The 26420-nt window shown below is 35.0% G+C and overlaps 2 protein-coding genes across 4 annotated transcripts in view; one reads left to right on the top strand and one right to left on the bottom strand.

Moving 5' to 3' along the window:
* The first annotated feature begins 3005 nt into the window (after positions 1 to 3005).
* On the top strand, positions 3006 to 26037 carry LOC138133751 (D-beta-hydroxybutyrate dehydrogenase, mitochondrial). Of its 2 annotated transcripts, none has more exons than XM_069051705.1 (5): positions 3006 to 3255; positions 22743 to 22937; positions 22987 to 23230; positions 25330 to 25675; positions 25727 to 26037. In XM_069051705.1, exons 2-5 carry the CDS (start codon positions 22752 to 22754, stop codon positions 25917 to 25919), a joined length of 969 nt encoding a protein of 322 aa, XP_068907806.1. In that variant the 5' UTR covers positions 3006 to 3255; positions 22743 to 22751; the 3' UTR covers positions 25920 to 26037. The 2 variants fall into 2 exon arrangements, with proteins under 2 accessions (XP_068907806.1, XP_068907805.1); XM_069051704.1 differs by lacking the exon at positions 3006 to 3255 and adding an exon at positions 9986 to 10005.
* LOC138133749 (gephyrin-like) overlaps positions 26031 to 26420 on the bottom strand; it is a 45511-nt gene continuing 45121 nt past the window's right edge. For both annotated transcript variants that reach the window (XM_069051701.1, XM_069051700.1), the window contains exon 10: positions 26031 to 26405. In XM_069051701.1, coding sequence (XP_068907802.1) covers positions 26181 to 26405 — 225 coding nt within the window. In that variant the 3' untranslated portion in view covers positions 26031 to 26180. The remainder of the gene's footprint in view (positions 26406 to 26420) is intronic.

A 26420-nucleotide genomic window follows, 5' to 3' on the forward strand; every position in this document is an offset into this window, starting at 1 on the left:
CTTCATTAAAAGTTAATTCACACTACGGCAAGAATCATTTGAAGAAAATGTAAAGATTGCCATTTTCGATGGCCGGGCACTTGCATTGGATGAAACAGCAGAAGTTAAAGAAGAAGATGTTAGGAACAAGAGTACGAAGCTAGTATGGCAATTCCAATTCAATAATTGTACTTTTCACTTTTGTGATAATTACTGTAAAAATGATGAATAAAATGTTACTTGAATGATGTGTGTGAGCGTATTTTATGACTCTATAAGATACGTTGCTATTGACGACGTGTCTTATAGAGAAAAGCGTATTTTATGGGAAACATAAGGTGTGAGCTCAAATGCACCATGGAAACAGTATAAGATAATAGTGTTAGAAAAACATTTTTTAGTGTCTATATTTGCTCTTGATCTTGAATGATGTAATTTTAAAGCCAGACTTTAAGAAATATATTAATTATTAGGCAATTTAATATTGAAATGAGTGAAATGACTAATGACTAGAGCAAAGACAAATTTTATTGATTACCTAATTATCCTGAAATGATCAACTTTTTTTCATATATTATGAAACATATTTTTGTAAACATACCATGAGAAAAATTTCCAGAAATCTTTTGTTTTAATATTTTGTCTAAAAAACTTTCAAAAGAAATTGTTTGTAACCGTTCAAATAATGTAACAACTCAAGTTCATTGCAAATATCTACATTTAACATTTTACATGTCTATTTGACTGAGTGTTGTATAGTTGGCGCGCCGAACCAGTAGAGTAGTCACGAGTGTACACATCACAGTTCGTAGTGACGTCATGAAAAGCCTCATTTACTCTGCCTCGCCAAATTTGAGTTTTGTGGGAAATTTAAATTTTGCTACTTTAAAGCTTGTTTGACACGATACTAAATTTTTGAGAAAATTTACTAGTAAATGAGAGAGGACCAATGAACGATCAGGATCTGACAAAGACAGACTATGATCCTGATCGTTCATTGGTCCTGTCGAGGGTCTCTCTCATTTTCTAACAAATTTACTACGAAATTTAGCATCGTGTCAAACAAGCTTAAGAATGGATGGAAATTTCGGGTGTGTGCATGCGCGCGCCCTTTAACCAATAGGAACCCATCCCCTGAAACTCACGCGAAGATCACGCCAGTTTATTACTCCATTGAGTCGCCGCGCCAACTATAGCAAAGCAACATTACTGATTACACAGCTTACTTCAATATTTTACAACTGTGCTATTTTTGGGATTACAAAATGCAGTGCAGAAGTTTTCCTAGTTTGGAGAGCCACGAGTGATGAAAAATAAATATGACAGTTTCCTCGTACCACATCCGTTTCCGTCTTCGTGACAGAAATATTATCTGCCTGAGTAAATTTCTCCTACGTTTAACTGACATTTTCTAATAGGTAGATTATATTTTCAATAATAAAATCTTTTCTAAAGTGCGAAACCACTCAAGAAAAATTTCTCTTTCAGCTGAATCGGATAAACAGGATTGGCATTTGCAAAACGTCGGTATCAGCTGACCTTGAACATACCAATAAAAGCTATTAACTTCATCGGTATTAAAACCGTTAATACAAAAACCTGACTTGTAACTTGATTTCTTGACTTGTTCCGAGACAGCTGAAAGTTAATATTTCGCTTACAGCTGAACCGTCACCATGAATTTCAGCTGCAGGTGTGGCCCCACAATTAATTGTTTCTGCTTCAGTTCACATTTCGATTGTCAAGATTTAGGTATTCATTCTTAAACAGTGATTTGCCTTTCGGTGACCGACATAGAACAACCCAAGAACAAGGTTCCCGCGGCCCTGTTAAGAACCAGCAAACAAATTGCACAATTAAATTAACTAAAATGAACTGAAACGGAACACATTTTGATAGACAAAATTAAAAAGACTTACAAAGTATTCGTGATCTACAATCTGTTGTTTTGTAACTGTGGGATACAAGATTTGTCAGTTATTGTTCAAGCAAATCTTGATCCCAAAACAAATTCCTTAGAGGTGAACTGCAAGGGTCGAGATTTTTACAGACGTTATTCATCAACGCGACCAACTGCTTTCCGTTGTGCCAAGTTCTGAAAACTGAAGTTTCCACTTCGTAAATTTATTTTCGCCGTAAATTTACCTGTCTTCTTGGAGTCGTTACCTCGCTGAATTACAACAGGGGATTTTTCATATACAGGGTGATTTTGAAAGTTGTGCAGATATTTTAATCATGAGCTACTGGCTTCGTGTAGAACTCGGAAAAAATATTTAAAAAATTCTATGTCAAAAAATAAAATGCCATTTATTTTTTGAGCTACAATTTTTTTTTTAATTGCTTTTACAGTTTTCTATGTTGTCCTACAACCTCGTAGGTAAAATTTCGGCACATTTTAAAAATACACCCTTGTATATCATGTTTTATAAAATGTACGCCAATGCGTATTTCCTATAGGAAATATGCTTTAAAACAAGGAAACCGCATTGGTGTACGTTTTATAAAATATGATATACAGTGTATTTTTAAAATGTGCCGAAATTTTACCTACGAGGTTGTAGGACAACGTAAAAAACTAAAAGCAATTAAAAAAAATTGTAGCTCAAAAAATAAATGTTTTATTTTTTGACATAGAATTTTTTAAACATTTTTTCCGAGTTCTACATGAAGCCAGTAGCTCGTGATTAAAATATCTGCACAACTTTCAAAATCACCCTGTACATAGGTACGTACTTATTTGAAATGAAATTTTTTGAAACAATTAAATCTGCGACCAGTGCAAATCAGCTGTTGCCACTCGGTGTCTTATTTAACACCTCAATTAGCGTGATGAGGTTAATTACAATTTAATCATCCAAGGTACAACGCCAGCTCATAATTAATTCTTTCAACATGGCTCGAAACGGCGTGATTTCGTTTAAATTTCCCAGCCGAAGAAATCCCTAAAGGCTTTTACATTTAACTGTAAACTCGAGGCTCCATCAAAGTATTACAAGCCTTACCCAAGAGGCATACCAATCTACAGCCGGCATCTCAAGTCTCGATTCTCGCCGTCGTAGCCAGTCTTGCATTGAAATCCGCCGAAGTAATTCCGAAGCGAAGTTGCAGCGATAACAATACAGTCTTTCCGAAACAGCTCATGTGAACTGTTGAGTATTTCGTCGCGTGTAGACGATATTTCAGAAATGTGTACCTTTCTGTAATTGTAAAGTGAACAATTTTGAAATGCTGTGTAACTAGTTTGGATTAAGACCACTGGAAACTTATACATACAGGGTGAGTGTCCTTATCAATTTTTTAAAACCGCTCGAGCAGCACCCAGTTTGGGGCCTAGGTGATTAGCACCTCACCTTATGACTCGGTTCAAGGCTGGCCCTAAGACGCTCCCAGTACTCGCCCATATTTACTCAAATCACTCCGAAATCCCTGAGAGTCTGGAGAATTAAGAGAAAAGTGCAGAACTTTCGTCGAGAAAAGTGTGTTCGATTGACGAATCTTTTAACACAAGAGGTGAAGAGCTGACCTCTGATTTCTCTCCGTTTTGCCGAATTAAGATTTTTCCAAATTTGGAAACTAGCTAAAGTGTAAAAAGCGAAACGAAACTCTTTTCGATTTCTATTCATCAACATTAAATTATCATAATCAGAACATAAGTGCAATTAATTAAATTGTGAGCTGTTCGAGGTGGGTATTATTGTAATTGTTGTGAATAGTTGAATTAATTTATTGGAACAAGTAGGACGGAATAAACATTACTTGTCATAGACGACAGCATCTCGAATTGATGATATTTTTCTGTGGATAGAGTACCTATATTTGGGAAAAACTGGGTCAAACGTCGAAATAAATTATTTCCGATCAGGTAACACGAAACAAACAGGAGTATTTTCCGTTGGTGGACAGATCACGCCTGCAAATGGTTTTATTTCAGTTCCTTCGACCAACCTTGAACCGGGTTGGATTTAGAAAAGAACTTGCGGAATGTGTGAAGGTTCTACTTATTGTACGTCTAAGTCTTCGTAGTCCTGGCGATTAAATTTCAAATTGTGTCAATCAATGCCTACACAATACCGTGAAATACTTATTTAATAAAATCGGTGCTACCATTTGTGCTACATTTTTTGCTGCTTCTTCATAACATTCGTAGGTGCATAAATAGCCTCACATAATAAATAAAATTGTGAAATGTTAACTATTTCGTGCTGCGTGTGTGGTATTGTGTGTGAATTTATAATCTATCAATAATGTAGAAGGAATAGACTTGCTGCAAGCGAATGAAAATTTCTCTTGTATCGATTTGGAGCTAGCGCGCCAGGTGGCTCCAAGAACAACGGAAAAATACATCAAAAGAAGAAATTTCGAAAGAATTGTGTGTACACGAGTCTCTCTTTTGTAGGGACGAAGTTTTTAAATTATTTATTAAATATTTTTACCACAAGATTTAAACTCCTGGATAGTGTATTGTACCTACATCAAATATTTTTCTTACACCTGTATAAAAACAATGGGTACTGTAACACAAAAGTGTTAAGTAATACATGAAACAATATCGTCACGATTTTCTTGATGCTTTTCTGTGTTTTGGTGACAATTAACTCAACTTAGAGCAAGAAGATTTCCAACACAAAAGCGTAGTGGAAGTTGTTTTGCAATAATTTTTTTACATAAGAGTTGTTATACTTGATTTATTTGTATTTAAAAATGAATGTCAGCGAGTTCCGAAATGGGAAAATTATAAACTGCCCAAATAATTTGACATTTGTTAATATAAAAAGATCGTACGACCCAAAAAATTATTCATTGATTAAGCGGACTATCAGATATTACGTGGTTTTAAATTGGTAGTACCTATATGTACTCCGTACTCTGATAGATTGTACGTTTTTTGACAGAAGACAGACCCCGAGAGTCGTGTGGCGGGAATCTGCAGGGATACAACGGTTTTCTTCATAACGTGAAACTATTGAGATGGAGAGTTTAGTATTTTTTTTATGTTTTGGAACTAGAATTTAAAAACGTACAATCTATCACCGTACGGAGTTCACCTGTACTATCACTATCATGCAAATGGAATGTTATTATTTCCAAATGCTAACAAGGTCACTAGAATTTTAACAAGTTTTATCAGAATCGTTATTTTATGAAATGTGTGGTTGTAATCACTGTTGTATTTCTACATGATGAAAAATTAAATGATTCATAAATATCTATTTTCTTTCGTACGTTAATACATACGTGAAATTCGTGAAGAATACAGCGTGGGGAAGCTCAGATTTAAACAGATTTTTTTGAGTGGGACCCACATCTCCCAAAGATTTAATGCGATTTTAATTTTGTCTTTGTCCTTACAATAAGATTAGTAAAAAATGTGGATTATGAATTTGGAAGAAACTGTGTCAAAAGGGAGTTCAAATATGATCAGTTACAGCTATCCTGGAATAGTTTAGCCTAGCTTCAATTTGACATTTGACATTTCAGGTGTCATTTTGAACGAATTCCGATGGCTTCAGCTAAGATACGCCTTATTAACTACGTAGGTTATATCAAAACTATTAATTAATAATGGCGGCAATTTTTTTGATCAAAAATTCGATTTTTTGAAATCTTCATATACCGGGTGACTGACGAAACACCTTTGACGCTGTATCTTGCTTATTTTTTATTCGATTTGAACAAATGACACATCAATTTTTTGACAGACGATAGTCAACTGATTTTTTTTCAAATTAGAGTACACTGCTGTGCAGAAAAATCGCGAACACCTATTTTTCGGTGTGTTAAGTCGGTCTAGATGGGTTTTGACGTTTTATTTGTCAGTGTCAAACAACTGTTACATTTTCCTAATAACAAATACATAAAATAGTGACAATCTCACTGACAGTTTATAACCTATTTACAAATATAATGTCAAAATCCACATTTACAAAGCACAAAATACTGGAAAACTTGATTGCTTGATTTTTGAAGTGTAAAGTCCTCGTCGAAAAATAGTCAATTTTGACTTAAATTGTAAATCATTTTACAATAGGAGAGAAAATCGTCTTATAACTACCATAAATAATTCCATAAATAAATAGGGGCTGTTACTTTACCTGATGTTTGCTCTTCCTTGAGTCGGCACTGCACAACAAAGGGGCAATAAAGTTAGAGGGTATTATGGTAGTTATAAGACGGTTTGCTGTCCTATTGTAAAATGATTTACAATTTAAGTCAAAATTGACTATTTCTAGAGGAGGACTTTACGCGATTTTTCTGCACAGCAGTGTACATATATATTTTTCTATTCGTTCTTATAGAGAATTGTCTTCTGAATATCCGTACATTAAAAGAAAGAACAAATGTATTTTAATAAAAAAAAAATAAAAATCAAAAATCAAGTAACCCCAAATTTATAAACAAAAAAAATTCTATTCTGGTTGTTCAAAAGTGCCTCTATGCTGTTCCAGATACTGTCGACACCTTCGACAAACGCCCATCGTTGCATTCAGTAAAAAATTTGGGGGTATTTCCTCACAGACGTGCACTATCCTCTTCTTAACTCTTCTCGTGTGGGGCAAATACACATTGTTTCGAATGTAATCCCACAGAAAGAAATCCAATGGATTCAAATCTGGGATCTAGGCGGCCATTGAGTAGGTCCGTAAGTTTCCATCCATCGATCACCAAAATGATGATTTAAAAATGTGGTTTGGTGGGTGGCGCCGTCCTGATGAAACACGACTCTATTCAACACTGCTAATGGAATGGCATTTCATCCAGAAAGTTTCTTATTTCCTTTGATAATATTGATATTTTGCTTGATTAAGGCCCGGTTTCTGGAAACGATTTTATCGGACCAGTTAGTTAACTCTCCGATAAACACAAAAATCATGTAATGTGATTGGTTACTTTCTAGCGTTTTTATAGCACCGCTTGACTTAACCGGCCAGTTAGTTATTGCGCCGTTCCAGAAATCATAAGACTGCCATTAATAAAAAAGGACCCACTAGTTAAATCTATCTCCGAAAATGCCACACCATACGTTAACACTAAATCGTCTTTGGAAATTTTCTTCGACAACAACATGATTATTATCACACTGTTTTGAGAAATGGCGTGATTGACAAATATCCAGCGCTCACTTAGTCATTCCGAGCATTTAAAATAAACTTTTTTGTTGTTTACTTTGGTCACTTGATTTTTAAATGTTCTACATTAACTCCTTTGCATTTTTATATTCAGAAAAAAATCTCTGTAATACTAAATGAAAAAAAAATATACAGTGCAATTTGAAAAAAAAAACAAGTTGATCTTCATCTGTACCTACAAAACTGGACGCAAGAAAAAAATTTAATTTAGTTGATATTGAAGTGTTTTGAAAATAATTTCATTTGATGTGTCATTTATTCAAATTGCATAAAAAGTAAGGAAGATACAGCGTCAAAGGTTTTTCGTCAGTCACCCGATATAAACGTTAGCAATCATTTTAGGTTTCGTTTGTAAAAATGCAAATTGAGGCAAATGGTGGTACATTTGAACAAGAATTGCAGGAATGTCCAAAATTTCACAATGATGTTCATTTGTTTCATGGATGTGCGCGTTTTAATACCTTTTGGAAAATTAACGCCGTTTTTTCTTCTTTTTCTTGTACATACTACGATTACCTTTAGGAATTTTTACAGAAGCCATTGTTGATTGTTCTGCAGTTTAATATATAATCCTTAAACGATTTAATTCGCAAATAAAGGTAATTAAAATGGCGTTTTTAAGACGTCACTTGTCACTTGTGTGACGCGAGATTAATCTTCACCCTTTAAATTATCTATCTGTTAAATTTCATAAAAATCGGTCCATAAATAATAGAGATATAAGACCTCAAAGTCTTAGATGGGACAGCCTGGACATTTTTTTATAAATTTTCAAATAAAAAATATTGTAAGTTGTGTTTGTAAGAATAAACTTCCGACTTTCCTCGTACGGTAATGAAAAATAAAAGAGTCTGCGTAACTATTATTAAAATAAATTTTAACGAACAAAATTCAGTTAGAATACAATGAAAGGCTTCAGAGAGTATGAACATTTATTTTAATAAAAATTAAATTATTCAAAGGGAGGAATATCTACAGGGTCATTATAAATGATTGTCCCATCGCAGTTAGCGTTGAAAACCCACACAAATGTGGGATGTGCCGCTAGCTTCGCAACGTTAGACAAACTAGTAGACAAATTTACACTACCGCCAACAGCGCTACCTATCGGCGATGCTAGTCTCACTCATGTTATAAAGCTTGCGGCACATTCAAGTACGTCATCAACGCCTACTGCGATGAGACAATCATTTATAATGACCCCGTACATTAGTGAAAATTTCACTTTATTTTAGTTTTCAGTTTAGTTGCTACAGTTCCTCATTCACCCCCTTATTGTATTTGTATGAATTTGACGCCATGACTAGATGCTTTTTTGGGACATTCAAATGATTTAATAATTAAATCAGTAATTTTAAATATACATAATCAGTTGTCTAATCAGAATTACAATAATTTTTAAGAGGTCAATCACTAACAAAATACATTTTCAGACGACCACTGTGAAATATGGCACATTTCACATGGTTTTTCCTTAGTGAAAATTTAAAATTGCAAACGATTTCAACACGAACACGAACGAACAGCCTAACCGTGTACAATGAAAAATTTGAGAAATCTGATTGGCCGACAGCTTGAAGGGATGCCGAATATTAGCGTTTTTTTTTTGTGGTCGTCGGAAAAATATCGTGTATACCACGTGTTGAAAATTCGATTTCACACGAGTTTGCAGAATTGAGCCACAAGCCGTAGGCGCGTGGCTTAAGCAAACTCTTGATCTACAATATACTATTTTATAAACCCTACTCTGATCGAAAATCATAATGATCGGTTTGTTTCTTTGCTTTGCACCTTTATATTGCCCAATAAAGAAATATTTTGTTCCAGTACTTTCGACTCGTAACATTCATAGGCATGTACGAGGATAGAATAAATATTGATTAGTACTTATTATGTCATCCAATCAGCAGTAGTCGAATGAGTACCGAGTACAGAAGTAGCTTATTCGATCACAGTAGCTAAAGTAGTACAAATGAAAGCTGTTTTGCCTATTTGGAACCTACCTCTTAAAGATAATTACATCCACTATAACATTAACCAAAATAATTAAGTGTGCAAAGATTGAAAACAAATTATTAGCCGCGTGCTATTGGAAACTCTATCATTATTTATATTTTGATGTTTTGGCAACTTCGCCTTACAATAATTACCGACCCGCGCTGCGTTTATTATTTTACATCCAAATGGTATTTTACCACTTTCTATTGATTATAATAATTACGTCTGCAATTAATTCTGTTGACATTGTTCCTAGATATAAGTATACAATTTCTAAGGATAAATACCTACATATACTGCAACACTCCAGTTGAATTACAGATAATGAGCAACAGACTAGCTATGCAGCGGATGCATTCTTTAAAACGGTGAAAATTGTGTGACATTAACGGTATCTTCAACGCTTAAATAAATGGACATTCCTGGTGCTAACGGAGTAAGTTTTTCCATTGTTTCTGTTCTTAACGACGATGCAGACAAAATGCTTGATCGGAAAAATAGTGTTACATCAAGAAACGAGGAGCGCGTCTAGGTCAGGAATAATTCTTTGTAAATGATCATTGTCTCAGACGCATTGTTGAAGAATTGTGTTCAAGGCTATGTGAAATGCGTATCATTCAGCAGTATTTCAGTTTCAAAATCACTTTCATTCCATTGTAATTCTGCGTATTTGCTGGTAATCAAAACGCCACAATGTAATGGAGTTATCGATCGTCCATGAGATTGAAACGTAGAAAACTGCTTCCCGGGGCTTGTGTTTTTGTCACGGTGGGCATTAACCCTTTAGCGAATAAAATTAATCCACCTTTTGATCGGCTGTGGTTGAGTTATCCGCAGTTCCTTCCTGCGAGAAGTCGGATTGAGTTTGTTTCTTTGATGTCCACGGCCTGTGATGTCGGAAGTGAGTAATTTTCGTAACCTTCATCCGTGCTGTATCTGTGTTAAATAATTATAACAACAAAGCTAAATCGCACAGTTTCATGCTTTTAATTGCGTCGCAAGTAATTGAAAAAAATTGAGTTTCCGACCGCAACCACAACGTCCTGCGATCTAATTTCTTCGTGATTTGTGTTTCTTCAATAAACATCACGTATTTGCAATAACAAAAACTAATTACAGTATGAAAGCTGCCGTCTGCGAGGACCGTACCGGTGAAATGTGATCAGGTTGACACGAAGTGAAACCGTGTTTATTGATGTGAATAATAATTATTAGTACCCTGGTCGTGTTGCATGTGTAAACTAACCCCGCTTGAATAAATCTGTGTGTTGCATATGGTTAAGTAAATTCACAGTTAATTAATCTTTAGAAAACGTAAAGTGGAAACGAACCCGTCTTGATCTCGTTTAATTTTGAAACTATATTACCACACACGCACCCACTTATTATTGCAGCCCTGCCTATTCAACACAAGAAATCTTCCATAACTCCAGATGTGAAGTCTATAATTAGCCGAATCTAAATAGAGAAGAAGCATTTAATGTAATGACACGACGATCGCCAACACCTAAAAGGCACTTCCTTCCCCGCAACTGCGTTACACACAAAAACCAAATTTTCTACACCATTTCAAGCTCTGTCAGACATCCTTGAAATACACAATACGTCGTTTTTTGGTCGCGTTACGTGGCCCCTTAATTGAAGCCTAGATTTTGCGTAACACTCATCACCAAAAGCTACTTTGGAGCGACTTTCCATACGGCATGTAGCTATTGCGAATGATTAATTGGTGAAGGTTGTAATAATCGACGATGATCCTACGCGTTTCTGGAGAAAGTTACCGCAGGTGATGTTTCCGTATGACACTCCGACAAAGCGAAAATTTTTATGTACGGCTAGGTCGAAGAAAGTCGCTGTTGAAACACTAAAAGCGAAAAAATGTTAACGCGTTGTTTGTGCAGAAGTTGGAAAATTACAAGGTAAATTGTGTTGTGTGTACAGATAATTTTCAGTGTGAAATGGTTGCATTATCCTGGTATGAGGAGTTAGCAGAGGGGTGGTAATTGAATGAAGGATTGGATCAAGGTTGGCTGCAACAATCAAATACAGAGTTTAATAGTGGAAGACTAGTTTTTGCCTGTTGTGATTACGCGAATATCAGGCTGCATTTTTAGTTGAAAGTTTCTCCAAAAGTTCGGATAACTCTTTGCTTGCACAACTGTCGACTACTGAAGTGTTGTAAAAGAAAAATAAGTAGCTAAGTAGTAAAGTGCAAAGTGTAAAGATGTATTAATTTTTGAGTTAAGTATGTAAAGGGTGTTCATTTAATATTCTGGTAGCATCACCTATGGAGATCTTTCGTTTTGAAAAACGGATGTCGCAGCGTTAAAATACGACATAACCTCACTAAAAAATAACAGCATGACACGAATTATGATAAAAAAAGTAACACAATTACAATTCACGCACAAATTAATCAATTTATTAAATGAGCTACTGGAAATGTCTACCTTCTTCTTTTCGTAACAATTTATGGCACGTTCCTGCTTTCTAACATAAGGTTCAGTGCAGTGGCGTAGATAAGGGGGGGGTCCAGGGGGTCCGGACCCCCCCCAGAGTTCATCCATATTCTTTCACAACTGAATAATACTTTTTTTTAAAATGAAGGTGACAAAAGTTAACTAACATTTCAGCCTGCTAAAAATGATAGTGGCAAGAAAATACTTTTACTAAAATACTAAAATATTTTTTTCACAACTTTTTCGACAGTTTAGTTTAAAAAATCTTCCAACTTTGTTCCAAAAATGGTTTGAATATTTTCATCTGAACAAAAGTTAAGAGGGGGTATAAGTTTTACCATGCAATTACCTTTGGCAACAGTTAAAAAAATGCACTGTACCTATACATAAAGTATTGAAAAAAAATCACGATTTAAAAATTGAAAGAAAGTTTTGGCCTAATGGGAGGCCATGGAAATTTTGCATTTAATTTTAGTAACGCTGTCTGTTGAATTATGTTATATTTTTTTAAGTTTGAGGTTATACCTAAATAGCGTCAATGTCTATTGCATTTTTGTTAGTTTTACTACTTTGCAATAGAAGAATACTCAGACATCGCGAGAAATTCAGCAACATGTTATGTTCATTTTAATAGGTCCGCATGTCAGGCACTTTAGTGACAGAAATCAAACAGTGTGTCCGACGTTAAAAAAAATAATCATGGCCTGTCATTATGCCAAAACAACGTGAACATTGCCTGCCTACCTATGTACTGTCGCGAGCAATAGGTAAATTTTGGTCGTCAATGTCATCTCAAAATTTGGGTAGTCAAATTAAAAAAAAAAATCCCTAGCGGATTATGCCCACGTCAACAAAGTGTCAAAAAATGAGAAAAAAATGAAAATTAATGTCATACGACATGATGATAGGTTATGACATTTAGGTACGACCGTTTTACAATGGACCATTTAAATTGCGTCAAAGAATGACATTGACGACCAAAATTTAATGATCGCGACTATACGTACGTATTTGTTTAAATTATGATCTTTTTTAATTAAAACAGCATAATTTTTGCCGATTTTTTTCCGTGCTGGAATATTGATCTAAAATTGTTCTTTGGGTTTTTTTTTGTTTTTTTTTTCAACATGAGTATAAACAATAAACATGTGTTCCTTCAAGTCGTATTGTGATAATTTAATATTCTAGTGTTATAAGTAGGAAACTACATTGAAAACCAAAAACTTAATGCAAAAGTACGTGGACCCCCCCCAAAGCAAAAAGCTATCTACGCCACTGGTTCAGTGCGTTGCGTTGCGATAACTGACGCACTGAAGTGTGGGGAGCATTTTGCATTATTTCTCTTGCAGTTTCAATAACTGCACTAGAGCTTGTGCCAACTCTCATGATCGATGACCTTGACAAAAGCTGCGCGAAGGCGGAGCCCAATTTTGATAAGTGAAACCTAAAAACGTCTGTCGTTTGGTTAAAATTTTCAGGGTAGCGCAAAATTTGCATTTTACACTGTCCAACGGTTTGGACTAGAATGCCCGACATTGTCTAGAGACCTGTCGCCAAATAAACAGCAATATAAATTAGCTCACAAATCTGTAAAGTGTGAAAAAATAGTACCAATGTTTTTAGTTCGAATAGTACAGCCGCGTCGGTACGCATTTTGGTTTCTGCGTCATCGATCATGAGAGTTGGCACGAGCTCTAACTGCAGCAGTGCGTTTTAGCGGCTGACCTGTGGATTTTCTTCGGTAAACGCCTCCAGTTTCATAAAACAACTTTACACACCGGCTCAGGTTATCTTCGAAGGTTTTCCGTCAACAATAACATTGGGAAATTGGGCGATAAACTCTTCTAAGCAGTTTTGTACGGAGTAGATCCACGAACCATTCACTTTCAAACCATTGCAATTGCGAAAATAACTTTCAATCAAAACGTTTTCTGCTCTAACGTGAACACCAGCAAACAGTCTGAACTCAAATGTCAAAATTGACAGTTCTACTCTAATTTTACCAACGGGAAGTTGAAACGACGACATGCCTTCACAGAAACAAAATATTTCCATAGGTAATGCTACCAGAATATTAAATGAACACCCGATAGATTCAAACAAAACTGTCCAGACAGATCAACATCTTGTGCGTCGCGGAATCTACTCAAAAAGTTGAAAAAAAATGTGTTTAAATATCTAGGGTGTGCATTTATTTTAACTGGTAATAGTACTCATCAACTACAACAATGTTTCTAAATAAAGTTTCTTGGAATTTGAAAAATTGAATTGCCATATGTCCCCCCCTTTATTTTGACGTGCCGTTCACTTCCACGTTTTTAAAACAATAATCGTCAAAAATTTATGTTTTTATTCCCTTCGTATTGCACTTTTCATTCATTGTTTTTTACTGAAATTACGCTTCATGAATAAAGAGGTTTCACTTTCGTTTCTTTTTTTGTATTTTGTTATCTCCTTCGTTTGTTTCTTTATTAAATGTTAGATTTAAATCATTCCATAGGCGGGTAAGCAAATCTTAAGTAAATTTAGATTAATTTTTAAAACACCTCAGAATTTGTTTTCGAAAAAAATTATTTACACACGTTGTAGTAGATGAGTCCTATTACCAGTTAAAATAAAGGCACTTTTTTTTTGTTACACACTGTCTGTAAATATTACGTACAGGACTTATTAGAAATACACGTATAAAAAATCATCTGGATTGATGGAGATAAATTAACCTTTTCCACTCTCATTCGTGTCAATGGGTGTGTTTTATAGCAAATGTCCCACTGGATCTAGAACAAGTAGAATGATTTAACCAATAAAACGTTTTGTGGATGAGAGTGGATGTGACAAGACAAGTTGGCGCTGAAATTTAAATTTTGCAAAGGGACAGAAAAAATACCCTGTGATAATAACACACCTTCACTGCCGCCCCTTTCTTTCTTACATTTTCTCGGGGCCACCACTTTTTTTTCTTTATTGTTACCTTTGGGTTCTAGAATCACTAAAACTGACTTCTCAGAGTTGTTATTTTTTTTCCCTTTTAAAAGCCACTGGCCCTGGGAGTCAAATATCCACATGATCTGACCTGACCTGACTCCTGAAGAAACATATTTTTTCAACACCTCTATAAAAAATTAAATTTTCCTGCTTCATTTTGACATTTTTTCCCTTTGTGCCACATTTCATGTCAATCCAAATTCCACTCATTAATTGCATTTGAAACAGAATGGTGCCAATAAAACGCACAATGATACATGATATTGTTATTTTATCATATACCTAATAATAATTACTTTTTGCTAAGCAACTAGGACTACATTAAATCACCTTTAATTCAGTAGCGTATTGGAAATTTCCAACAATGTTTTAGATAATTCTATCTCGAAACCGAAAAGAATTATTGTTTCCTGATGACTTGGACCACAATGGATGATCGATGATCGAAGGACCAATTTCGATAGATGAAGATGTTTGCGGTCACAATGGATGACCAGTTTGTTGTTGAGGATCACAATGGATGACCAATTAAATATGTAGTTTGCTTGAACTTTGTTTATTTAAAACTCAACACTAAGGGCCAGTTTATAGAAAGATAATTAAATATTTAATTCGAATTAAATTTTAATGCGCGATTAACCCACGAATCCGAAACTTCGATTGGTTCAATCTGATCACGTGTTCAGTTAATCCCGCATTTGATTACGATTAACTTAATTTCGCTTCTGTAAACTGGCCCTTAATCTACTTGAATTACACTATTGTTAACGAGAATTTGAGACAATAATTACGACAAGAGTCGCGACAAGAAACGAGTGAAGATTTGAAGAATCGAGATAAGAGTCTAGACAAGAATCTCAGAATTTTTAATGTTCTTCAAATTTATAATGTTGGGGTAGGTAGCGTCCAACCCCTGAGTGGGCGTTGCTTCCCCACCCCGCTGAGGTCCATGATGGGCTGTAACATCCGCAACAATTATTATGAAAAACAATTATTAATTATTTCTACCCATCGTCAGTTATTACCAGTATTTCTTTTCGTATGTTTCAAAAACACCCTGTATATAGCAATATGTCAGGTAATTTAGCTGGTTATACAGTGTGGAATAAAATGATTTACATCTAGTTACCTTTGCATTACCCTTGTAAAAATACGAAATGCCGCTCTACAAAAAAAAGGAAAGTCTAACCTCAAAATATATATCCAAATTCCAAATGTGATTTATTGCGAAGGGATGATATGAATGCAAAGTTGTGATTGAAATTAATAAATAGCTAAAAAAAGCAAGTCACAGCTAGTGTTAAAAGTGGCCACCAACGTTTGTTAATTCAATTTAGTAAATTGTAACAATTGTCAATTCGATTGATGACGTTTATTGACAGATCTAATAGTTCGGCACTTCGAAAAAAAAAGTAGAGCGGTACAGGAAAATTTAGATGTGCAAAAATTCTAAAGGTAACTACATGTAAATCATTTTATTCCACACTGTATAATGGTTTTTATAATGAAGTCATAGCCGGCTCAATATGTATTGATGCATTGATTAAACTCACATACAATGTAAAAATTCGAAGTAGATACATAGTAAAATTATTGAAGATTGGATTATTTAAATTTATTATTTATTACATATTTAAATTAAATTAAAAAATTATTTAAATTTTTGTTGCCTAGATATCGAATTTTTTAATTTTCGTTGCCTTCTCAATAACAATTTAATGAAAATTAAATAATACGACTTAACTTTACCTAATCTTACAGGATTATTAAATTAACAAATTGAAATTAGTTAACTTGCTATTGCTAAATTTATGTTAAACAAATTTTTAATTACCTTTAAATTTTAATATTATGTACTATCTTATAGAGAGAGCAGTTGTTAGTTATTAATAACCGAATTAATAATACAGAATTGATCAAATTTTAATAATAAATTCATTATAATCACCGGTGATTACTGTTATCAAAGTATTCACCTTGATGTCCTTGTGTATAATATTAACTATTGAACAGTAGGTAAATCAATAACAGGTAGCAACTCGCATTGTTACTAAAGACAACAAATTTTCGAAATAAGTAGAGCTTGAACATTCTTGCACAGATTTATTATACGAGTATGAATACATAATTTCTTCATGCATAATTTTATGTTATTTAACATACTTATTTACAAAATTCAACTTTATTCCTTTGTTTAATTGTATGTATTTACAATAAAAACGTAATATACTTATACTTTAATGCTACTATTGATTCTACACATTCCTTCAATTACCATCATGTCAGGTGCACCGCTTGCGCTGTATAGATTTGAATAGGTATAGGTATAGAACTGTGACAAAATATCTTGTGAAGGAGAATAACTCTGCAAGAAAAATTGATCATCAGGATTTCTCGGTACTTATTCCGAACGGGCACCATTCTCCGCAACAAAGATGATTCTGGCTCTTTCATAAAGGATACAGCAACAACTGTCACCAAAGAAGCAAACACTAATTTATAGAAGAAGTGGTATGCACTATGTACTTGAAAATCGTCGAATTATATTCCTCACATAGATAGCTGAACGAAATCAGTAAAATATTGAAAGCCTTCACGGCAAATCAAATGCAGGCAGATTTCTGGTTTGCCGATAATCCGGAAGTAATTTTTCGTTGGATATAAACTCTGAATACATCAACGTAATCACAATCAGAGTCTAAACAAGAGTCTATGCAGTGCATCCACAAATGAAGGTATTCACCATACGGCTTTGATTTGGCTTCTAGTGACTTCTTATTTAAAGATTTGAGATGAACTAAAGCAATAAACAATCAAAGATTTTCAAGGAAAATTTTTCACATAAAAAACCATTTGATTATTTTCTCATACTATCGCGGTCAAAATACTTTGGTCGTCAATATGACATAAATGATATTCAATTGTAAAGCAAGCTTTAGGATGTTTAACCTTATTTTTTACTTTTGTCAAAATTATTTTAATCCATCAGTGTCATACGGGTGGGGTAAATCCCAGCTGCGGAGGCAGAGTTCAAAAGCAAAAGATCCACATGGTCGCGGTTTAGACAACCTTCAGAAGTAAGTAAGACGATTCTAAATTTATCAAAAACTGAAGATGCCATATTTTTGACAAGAATAATTTGAAATTGTCATGTATATTGACATTAATACTTTATTTACATTTGAAGGGTCAAAAAGTGACGACCAAAGTATTTTGGCCGCGATAGTACATTTTTTTGTTCGACACTATCAGAATTTGAGTTTTTTAATAAATGTCACAACTTGTCAAAACGAAACGTCAAACTAATTTTAAAGATTTTGAATGATTGGAGCCTTTAAGGGATTCGTCGAACAACAAAACGTTGTATTCAACTCGTTCGTGTGTAAATTTCCGATAATAATCTACTCACTTTGGAAATTATTATAAGCGAAAATCTTTTTGGTCCATTTATTTTTGTTTATTTCTTATTCGTATTCATACGATTTTTTAACCAATAAACGTCATTGTACTCGTATAACAATAAAGAAATATATATATATTCGTTATTAAACGTTGAAATGCACAATAGAAACTCTAGTTTTTCATTTGCCAGTCAACACCGTTTAAATAAAAGACAAAAACTAATGGTACTGCCCTCGTATATCGAACTGTCTGAAATTATTGGAGATTAGATTTATGAGTTTATGACAGTGGTCAGGTCCCTTTGTCGAAATATGGATTGGTGATTATTTCCTTGCAGAGGGTCGGCTCGATTCTTTTGCGGGCGGCTGTACATGTTGTTGGAGACTACATTAAAAAATAAAAATAAATCGAAATTTAAAAAAAAACTGTAACACTAGACCCACTTTTCTTTTAACAACCTTCCTAGAGTTTTTATCTTTTTGAATCAAATTAATTTTCCCCACAAGTACTATGGCGGACAATAAATTTAGGCCGGCCTGTCATTGAGTTGACATCAAAATGTGAAGCTGGCATTATGTTCAACTAACCCCATTTTCGATTTTTGTCATTCTTGTCATCGTGACAGCGATAATCAAAATTAAAATTGGAAAAAGAAGCGTGCCCTAGAGAGAAGTGCTACTACAAATCAGTTATGCTAGTGCGTCATGATCTGTAAGTTAAGAAAAAGGCGAAGGAAACGCTTTGACAAACTGACACATCAGTCATAATGACAGTAAATGGTCGCTTGCATTGACTTTTTTGAAATGTCAGAAATTTGCCGGCTTAAATTTATTGTCCGCCATAGTATAATAATTGATGGATATCCAAATGAAGTCACTTCGGTTCAACCCTCTATGTTCATTCAATTCATCATTAATTCAATAAATTGTGAAACCATTAATTTGACATATTGTTTCGTTGATGAACTCTTAAATGTAATCAACTCTACCGTTTATCATATTCAAATTTACCAATTTATGGATTTGTTGTTACAACGTGGGTGATTTGTACACGTCCTTGTCTACACATCACAAAGTTAAGAGAGTTTGTTTACAACAATGTGCTTAGGGTTTGATAATAGATGTTGCAAGCACATGAAGATCATTCATTCATGACTTAACTCACGAATAAAACCGATATTACCTAAATTTTTTATCAACTGCGACAAAAACTTCGCAGCAATTTTTTTATTAACAATTTTTTGACAAACGGCACAAGTGTCCCTATCTTTCAATTCATTTTTCAGTTCTATTAAACTTCAGGATATCGGAAACCTCTTTTAAAAGTTTTTCAGCACGTTTTTCTTCCCGCTGACAATTTTAACAGTCGCGGCACGTTTTCAAACCGAAAACTTCTAGTTTTCAATTATGTTAATTAATTACAATAACCGTCTTTTAAAGATCAGTAGACGAGACTTGTGTAACAGGTTTACTTAAAAATCATTTTAAAACCGAATCTATGTAAATGAATACCGATCCAGGGTCGTCATTTTGCCATAAACTTTACGATAAGAATTCTGTCATGGTCGATGTTAATTTTTTTATAGATACATATTGCAAAATTGAACCTGTGCCAACCAAGGCATGGTATAATAAATCTAGGGAGTTATTTCCAGCAAAATATCAATAGATGTCGCTTCCGACTAAAGCGGAAGTCGGAATTGTAGACACGATAATAACACTTTTCACTGAAAGATTTTTTTTCTTTTGTAATTTCTATTAATAGATTTGAAATATCAACGATTGATGATCCTTCAGCTCGCCACTCGACTTTCACAGAGCTTGAACTCCCTAAGGCGCTACATAACAGAAAAATGTATGCAAAATTAATTGCACAACGTCGTAGTCGAAAAAGTGCGATGTGTTTTTCGTGTAAAAAAATGCAAATGTGCCCTTTCGGGCGGTTTTAATAATTTATGAAGACTAATCTATTCACTTTCAAAACTTTTAACTGTATCCTGTAGGTCTATAATTCGCAATTTATGCAAAACAACAACACGGGCTTGTTGGTTTATTTATGAGCAGTATTGTTGCTACTCGAACACCTTCAAGTGTATCGAATGGTTTTTGTTACAGAATCCTGTTAAATTCACACTCGGTGAAGTTTCACAGACCTGTTATTCGGACGTGTCAAACGAAATAAACGGAACCGCACTCCTTCCTGATATCATTCGAATGTGAACATAGTCGCTGAACTGATCGTATTCGTTTCAGCGAAGCAAAAACTCTGAAACCAATTAATTCTTCATACTAGAGGTACTTTACGTTCACTTTTATTTGTCTGTCCAGCTTGGAAATGCGAACCGGTTTATCAAATTCATGTCAGTGTCCATTGCGTAATTATCGAGGGCAATTTTCAGCGAACGTGGATTTTTCCCCCATTAAAGTCGATTGGATTCGACAAAGCGATCAGGTGTCGCTTACTCTGCCAACTCCGGGACAGTTTTAGTTGGGTGGATGATGGATGAAAACTGATTCCCCAGTTTCACGCAGAGGAGATTGTCAACAGACGTGAGTTGCAGATGCGTAAAGAGAAAAGACAGTTTTGGTAATTGGCACCTGGATGATTTTTTTAGAGACCAATCAATCGCGGCAGGTTATATAAAACATGAGCTCCCAGGATTTTCATAAATGAAACTCTTACGAGATAGGATTTAGTCAGAGAAAGTGAGTTGGTGGAGAGAAATGGATGAAACTGGTTTATTAAACTAATAATTGAAACAACTGTTTCTTACATAGAAGAAGTGAAATAGTTGTGCCTACTGATGTGAAAGATCCATAATAAAAGTGGTGTTGTTGTTAAGCAATGACTAGATATAAAACCCGCTTTTCAGTTTCTACAAGAAATATTTTATTTAAAATTGTTGGGGTCGAAATATAATGAATTTATTTCTCACCCCAAGATAAAATAAAGTGAGCAGTAACAGAAATTGGTAAAATGATACTCGCAATAATCAGCGAAAACTGTAAATAACAATGCTGCATCCCTAATATTGTTCCGATTACTTAGCCATAGGGGTGTCCTTTAGGGGAAGAATGAAATTGAATATTGATTTTTTACACCCTCGATATGTTTATTGGAAAATTGACAAGTGATACACTGTATATGTAGTATGTAGTAGTGAAATGTTGTTATATGGTATTGCTTACTTCGTTCTATATCTTCGGAAAAAATAGAAAGTGTATTAACATTAATATGTAATATTAGACTGAAACTCTCCACCGAAACAAAAAACTGGATCAAGGAAATGCGCTTGTTCTTATGTAAGCCGCTTTTTACATTCTGATTTGATTACTTAAGGATTGACTGGAGTTTGTTAACATATTTCATTAGAAAATATCAACTTTAAAAAGGTAAAATTTCCAAAATTATTATGAAATTTAGGGATCAATAAAAATATTTTTCGTTAAAATTGGATTATATTCTATTTTCCCTGTCCATTACATATTGTTATTAATTTAGTCCTTAAATAAATGAATTTCCAATTTTCGTTGTCCCTCCATTCGCGTTTGAAAGCACGTATTTGAAACAATTCTAGTTGGAGACTTTCAGGATTATTTTCTCGCCATCTGTCAGCCATCATCTGGATCTCTTCCAATGTTTTTCTCTTGTCTGACCATCCATGAAGAGTTTTTCTTTTCAAATCTCTGACAAGTATCGCAGAAGTATTTTTCTAGCAATAATTTGATCGTGGAGGTCTCAATAGACTTCAGGCATGTTGACGTCATGTTTTTTCTTTATGTTAAATTCTCTTGTAAAATTTTTGCTAGACTGTTTCGGGTATCGGCCATTAATTCATAATTTATTTTCTTGCAAAACTCGGAACCACTTCCATATGTATACATATGTATGTATTTTGATACACTTGATACTATGGAACAGCTGTTGGATAGTGGTTGGCTAATTAATGGTAAAAATCCCTAAACGCATTTATGTTATTTTTCCAGAGTTTTATGTTTGAATCTATGCTGACTATATGTTTTGTTAAATATTAACGTATCTGATGGGGAGACTGGCCCAGTTTTTTGAAAAATAGCTTTATTCTTTTTAAAAAAATTAATAAGGTTTTTTGCTCAATTTTTCATTTTAAGGCGATTTAAAAAGTGCATTGGATTCAGAAGAACCGTCTCTTCAGGGCGACTATCTCAGTTTTTGGAGAGACAAATTAGACTGGAAGAAAAAAAAAATAAAAGTTCCAACGAAATGGAAAAAATTCGGTTATTAGGCAGCCCGCTATACTTCTGAACTACCTGCACAAAGAGTAAAGTCGTAAACCCGGGTCATTATAAATCAATAATAATCACAAAAGTTGAGTACGCCACTGATATCACGTTAGGAAGAATAGTAAGAAATAAAAGAGCAACGCAGTAAGGTTTTGAGACTGTTTTTAAAGCGTTTTTACGGTTAATCATGTTTCGATTTATTAGAGCTTCCAGAGGCGTCTCGTTCGGGATGGAATTAAGTTAAATTGGACTTTAATGTTTAGTAACTGCATTTTCGGTTTATTCACTTATTGAGTAGGTACTATGGTTTACATAATATGATGCATTTCAATTTCACCCTGTATATTACATATTACACCCTTAATCACTCTCATTTTACCGATTAGCGTTGGACAAATTGCAAAAACCTGCCACTCATTAAAAAACATTTTAATCACCATCACTGAGCTCGTGTTCGTTCCAATTATTCTAATTAACCTTCGTACTGGATTCTTGCAATAAACCTGACACCTAACACTTTAATGTTCCAGATATACGAAATGGACGAACAAACAGCTTTGGTACTGGCCCTTCAGCTCGTGGCCCTCTTCTCCATAGCCGGAGCTTTGTTATTGTACCTTTTGTGCAAGATCCGCGTCGGCAACGGCCCCGAAGCCTCTGGGAGCACTCCCGGGGGCGGAAAAGCCGTGCTGGTCACATCTGCAGACAATTCCGTCGGCCTCCAAGTAAATTGATTTACTCGCTCTCGACCCCTATTAAACTGGATTTAATTAGATTGCAGTTCATTTGGCTAATCGAGGTTTCCGGGTGTTCGCCGGCTTGAAAGACGGGGCCTCTTCGGGCTCACCGGACGACTCCGTCCCCTCGAGGGTCATCAGAGCGTGGCAGAAACACAGGGAGAGTTTGACGGGACAGTGTCAAGGGGCTCTGGTAGCGCTGCCGCTGGACGTGACAAGAGAAGATTTGTTGCACGAGGCGGTGGATATTATCAGGGCGCATCTGCCCGCAGGCGAAGACGGTGAGTGTGATTATCGACGAATTGCGGAAATTGAAGCTTTAATGGTGACTTAAAAGAACGGCCTTCGATTTGTGGGTATTCGGGTTACGTTTGATGAATGGATTGTGATGGGAGGCTCGTAAACATACGCACACGCAATGGTAAATTTGGTTAAACGTGTTGGGTTAAAGTGTGTCAATAGAAATGTTTGGACTAGCGGGTCATGGCACTACATAATGGCGAATTATTGAACGGTGTGTTTATCGCCCTAAAACTACAAGAAACGGAAGTCTGCTTTAATATTTAATGAGTTAATGACCAACTAACGAACTATTGTTTGGACTCTTATCATTTTGATACAATTTATTGTTTTTCTAATTGACAGATCGAACAGTTTTGTTTTAATTTGACATTATTTCAGCATGATTTATTAACTCCCACAAATCTAAATTCTGTTAGAATTATAAATAAGAAATTGGCGTAACATCCATGATGAATATGGAAACATCCGCACACGCTGTTAATGCATTAAGATAAATTGTTTGTATAATACAAGGATCTTACCTACACGAACAGTTATTAATAGAACAACAAAAATTAGAAAGAATATAATAACCAGGGAAAAGTAAATAAGGAATTATTCACAAGTATCTATACACAAGAACTCCAACAATTAATTAAAATAAAATGCTATTTTTCTGATTTCCTTTCTTGTTTTTTTTTTTTTTTTTTGTTAATTTGTTGTCAGTGCTTATTCTGGGTCTCTCTATCTCAGCTTGTTTATTACGTCCAAATGTACCTATCTTTATTTGCACGAACTTTTTTCTTTTGGACTCATTTACATTTTCCAAATATATTTACTTATCCATTTTCCGATCTTTCTGATTCTCATCAAGTATGTAATTATGTATTTCCTTTTACTCCTACAATTTTTTGTACTTAATCGTTTTTACTCTTCCTATTGAAATTAACATAGTCCTCTCACTTCGCCTTTGTGTGCCTCCACTGCACTATAATGATAATTATTTGAATGTGATTTTGATAGTTTACACATCATTTTTTATTTTCGTTATTTCTTTGTCTTCATTGTCTTTCCCAATTTTTTCTTTGTAAATAAAAACGTATAATAAAAAAAGTTTCGTCTTCTAGCGTACAAATTTTTATCTCCTTGGATCCACTTCTAACCAAAATGTATCTTCTTTATTTTATTTTCTCATTTACACTTATTAATGTTTATGGTCTGGTTACTCCTGTGTCAGTCTCAGAAACCCTTCTTCTGTTTCCTCATTCTCCCAGATTTCTACTTAACTTCATAAACTCTTGTCCTCTATTTGTTAATATGGAATTAGCAGTTTTCATCATTTTCTGCTTTGAAATTGTTAACGATAATATCTTCTTTTTAAAAACCTTAAATGCCTCTGGCAGGTACTTCTCTCGTAGACATAATAAAGAGGTAGAATAGTCTACCTGTCAAGCTCAGTCTCCACAAATTTAGACAAGACTTTAGTTCGTATAGAAACAAAGGGTGGTTTGTCTTAAGTAAAACAATAATATCCCTCAATGACTGCGTTTGTTGGAAATCAAATTACTGGAACAAAGAAAAAAGAAAAATTACTCGCATCAGTTCAGATAATTAGACTGAACGACTGAACCCTTACTTTCTTTAAAGCATCTTCAAATAAACCCACATCAGTTAATTCAAATCGTGCTGCTAACCCTAGAGACGCCAAACAAAAAATATCATTAGCAAATAGAGGCGTCATTTCGTTGTAGTCAATACAAGGTCAGAAATTGGAAAAATTTCCACTGCTGAACTCATATCATAAATCAGAGCTTTCCATTACCACTAATTCTTTTTTTCGTTAATTGCGTTTTAAGACAGTACCTACAAATGTTCTATCTAAACAGTCCATCATATTTGTTAAAATAATTGTATTATTATGCAACCAACCGTACTCCTCTGTTTCGCGTTGGTGATTAATTTAACACAAAGCGAATTGCTCCAGACTTGCCGTCAGTTCTCCACCTACTTAATCGAAACTTTGCTCGCCACAATTTCCATTACCTACATTAAAGGAAGAACAATGAACTTCCCCTATTCAAAAGTGGATTTTTTCCAGGCATGTGGGCCGTCATCAACACTAGCGGCTTATCTTACAGGGGTCGCCTGGATCAACAGGACATCGCCCATTGGGACGCAATATTGAAAACCAACGTTGTGGGCGTCCTGCGAACCGCTCGAACATTCCAAGGTTTATTGCGCAACACCTCTGGACGTTTAATTAATTTCGGTGTTCCCGAGAGCGCGGAAGCCGGTCTGGTTGCCTACACCGCTAGCAGATACGCCGTCGAAGGAGCCAGCAATGCCCTCCGGCAGGAATTGGCTCCTACCGGGATCAAAGTAGTCACTTTACGCTTATCGGGGGTTTCCCCGGAATTACTGCACGCGCCACCCAAACTCGACACGTTAGTATATGACGCAAACACAAACACGATAGAACAAAGAAATGTTTACAGGAAAGAGGAACGGAGCGATATTTCCGTCGATATAAGTGGATGTATCGAGTATCAACCCCTTGTGTTGACAGAATGCGCCCTGCGGGTGCTGGACGTGGCGATTACGGCGGGGGCGCCCTGCAATGTCTACAGTCTAGCCCCAAAGGGTCACTGGGCTAATCCCGTCAGCTTCTTCAAGTCATTGATAGTCTAGTTATTTTATTATTATCCGTATTGCTATTCCAGTACTGTGTATATACCACTTTCAGTAATGTTCTGTATATAATAAGTTACCTTTAACAATAATAAAAATAATTTTTACTTCTGTTAAATTGAAACTATTTTTCCTTGAAACTACAATCCAAATACATCAAATACATGAGTAAAACATTCTCCAACACCGATAGGACACAAGGTCATGGTTAAACTCTTAACAGGCTTCAAAGCGTGTTACTACGGAAAGTGGAAAGAGCTTCTAACGAGCTTTAATATCTCCGATAAGTATGATGTGCGACAGATACTCTTTTGCGGGGATCATGGAGCCAGGCAACAACATCAACCCGTTGGCCCCCACCAAACTGTTCAATCGACTGCTCACTTGTCCCCCATTAGGCGTAGCGACGATTTTCCCGTCGACGTAGCTCACAATGGCCCTTACGTACTCTGGTCTAGGGTCCGAGCAACTCGACTTGTGAGTCGACTGGAACCCAACATC

The sequence above is a fragment of the Tenebrio molitor genome, chromosome 6 (assembly GCF_963966145.1).
Source record: "Tenebrio molitor chromosome 6, icTenMoli1.1, whole genome shotgun sequence".
Lineage (NCBI taxonomy): Eukaryota > Metazoa > Arthropoda > Insecta > Coleoptera > Tenebrionidae > Tenebrio > Tenebrio molitor.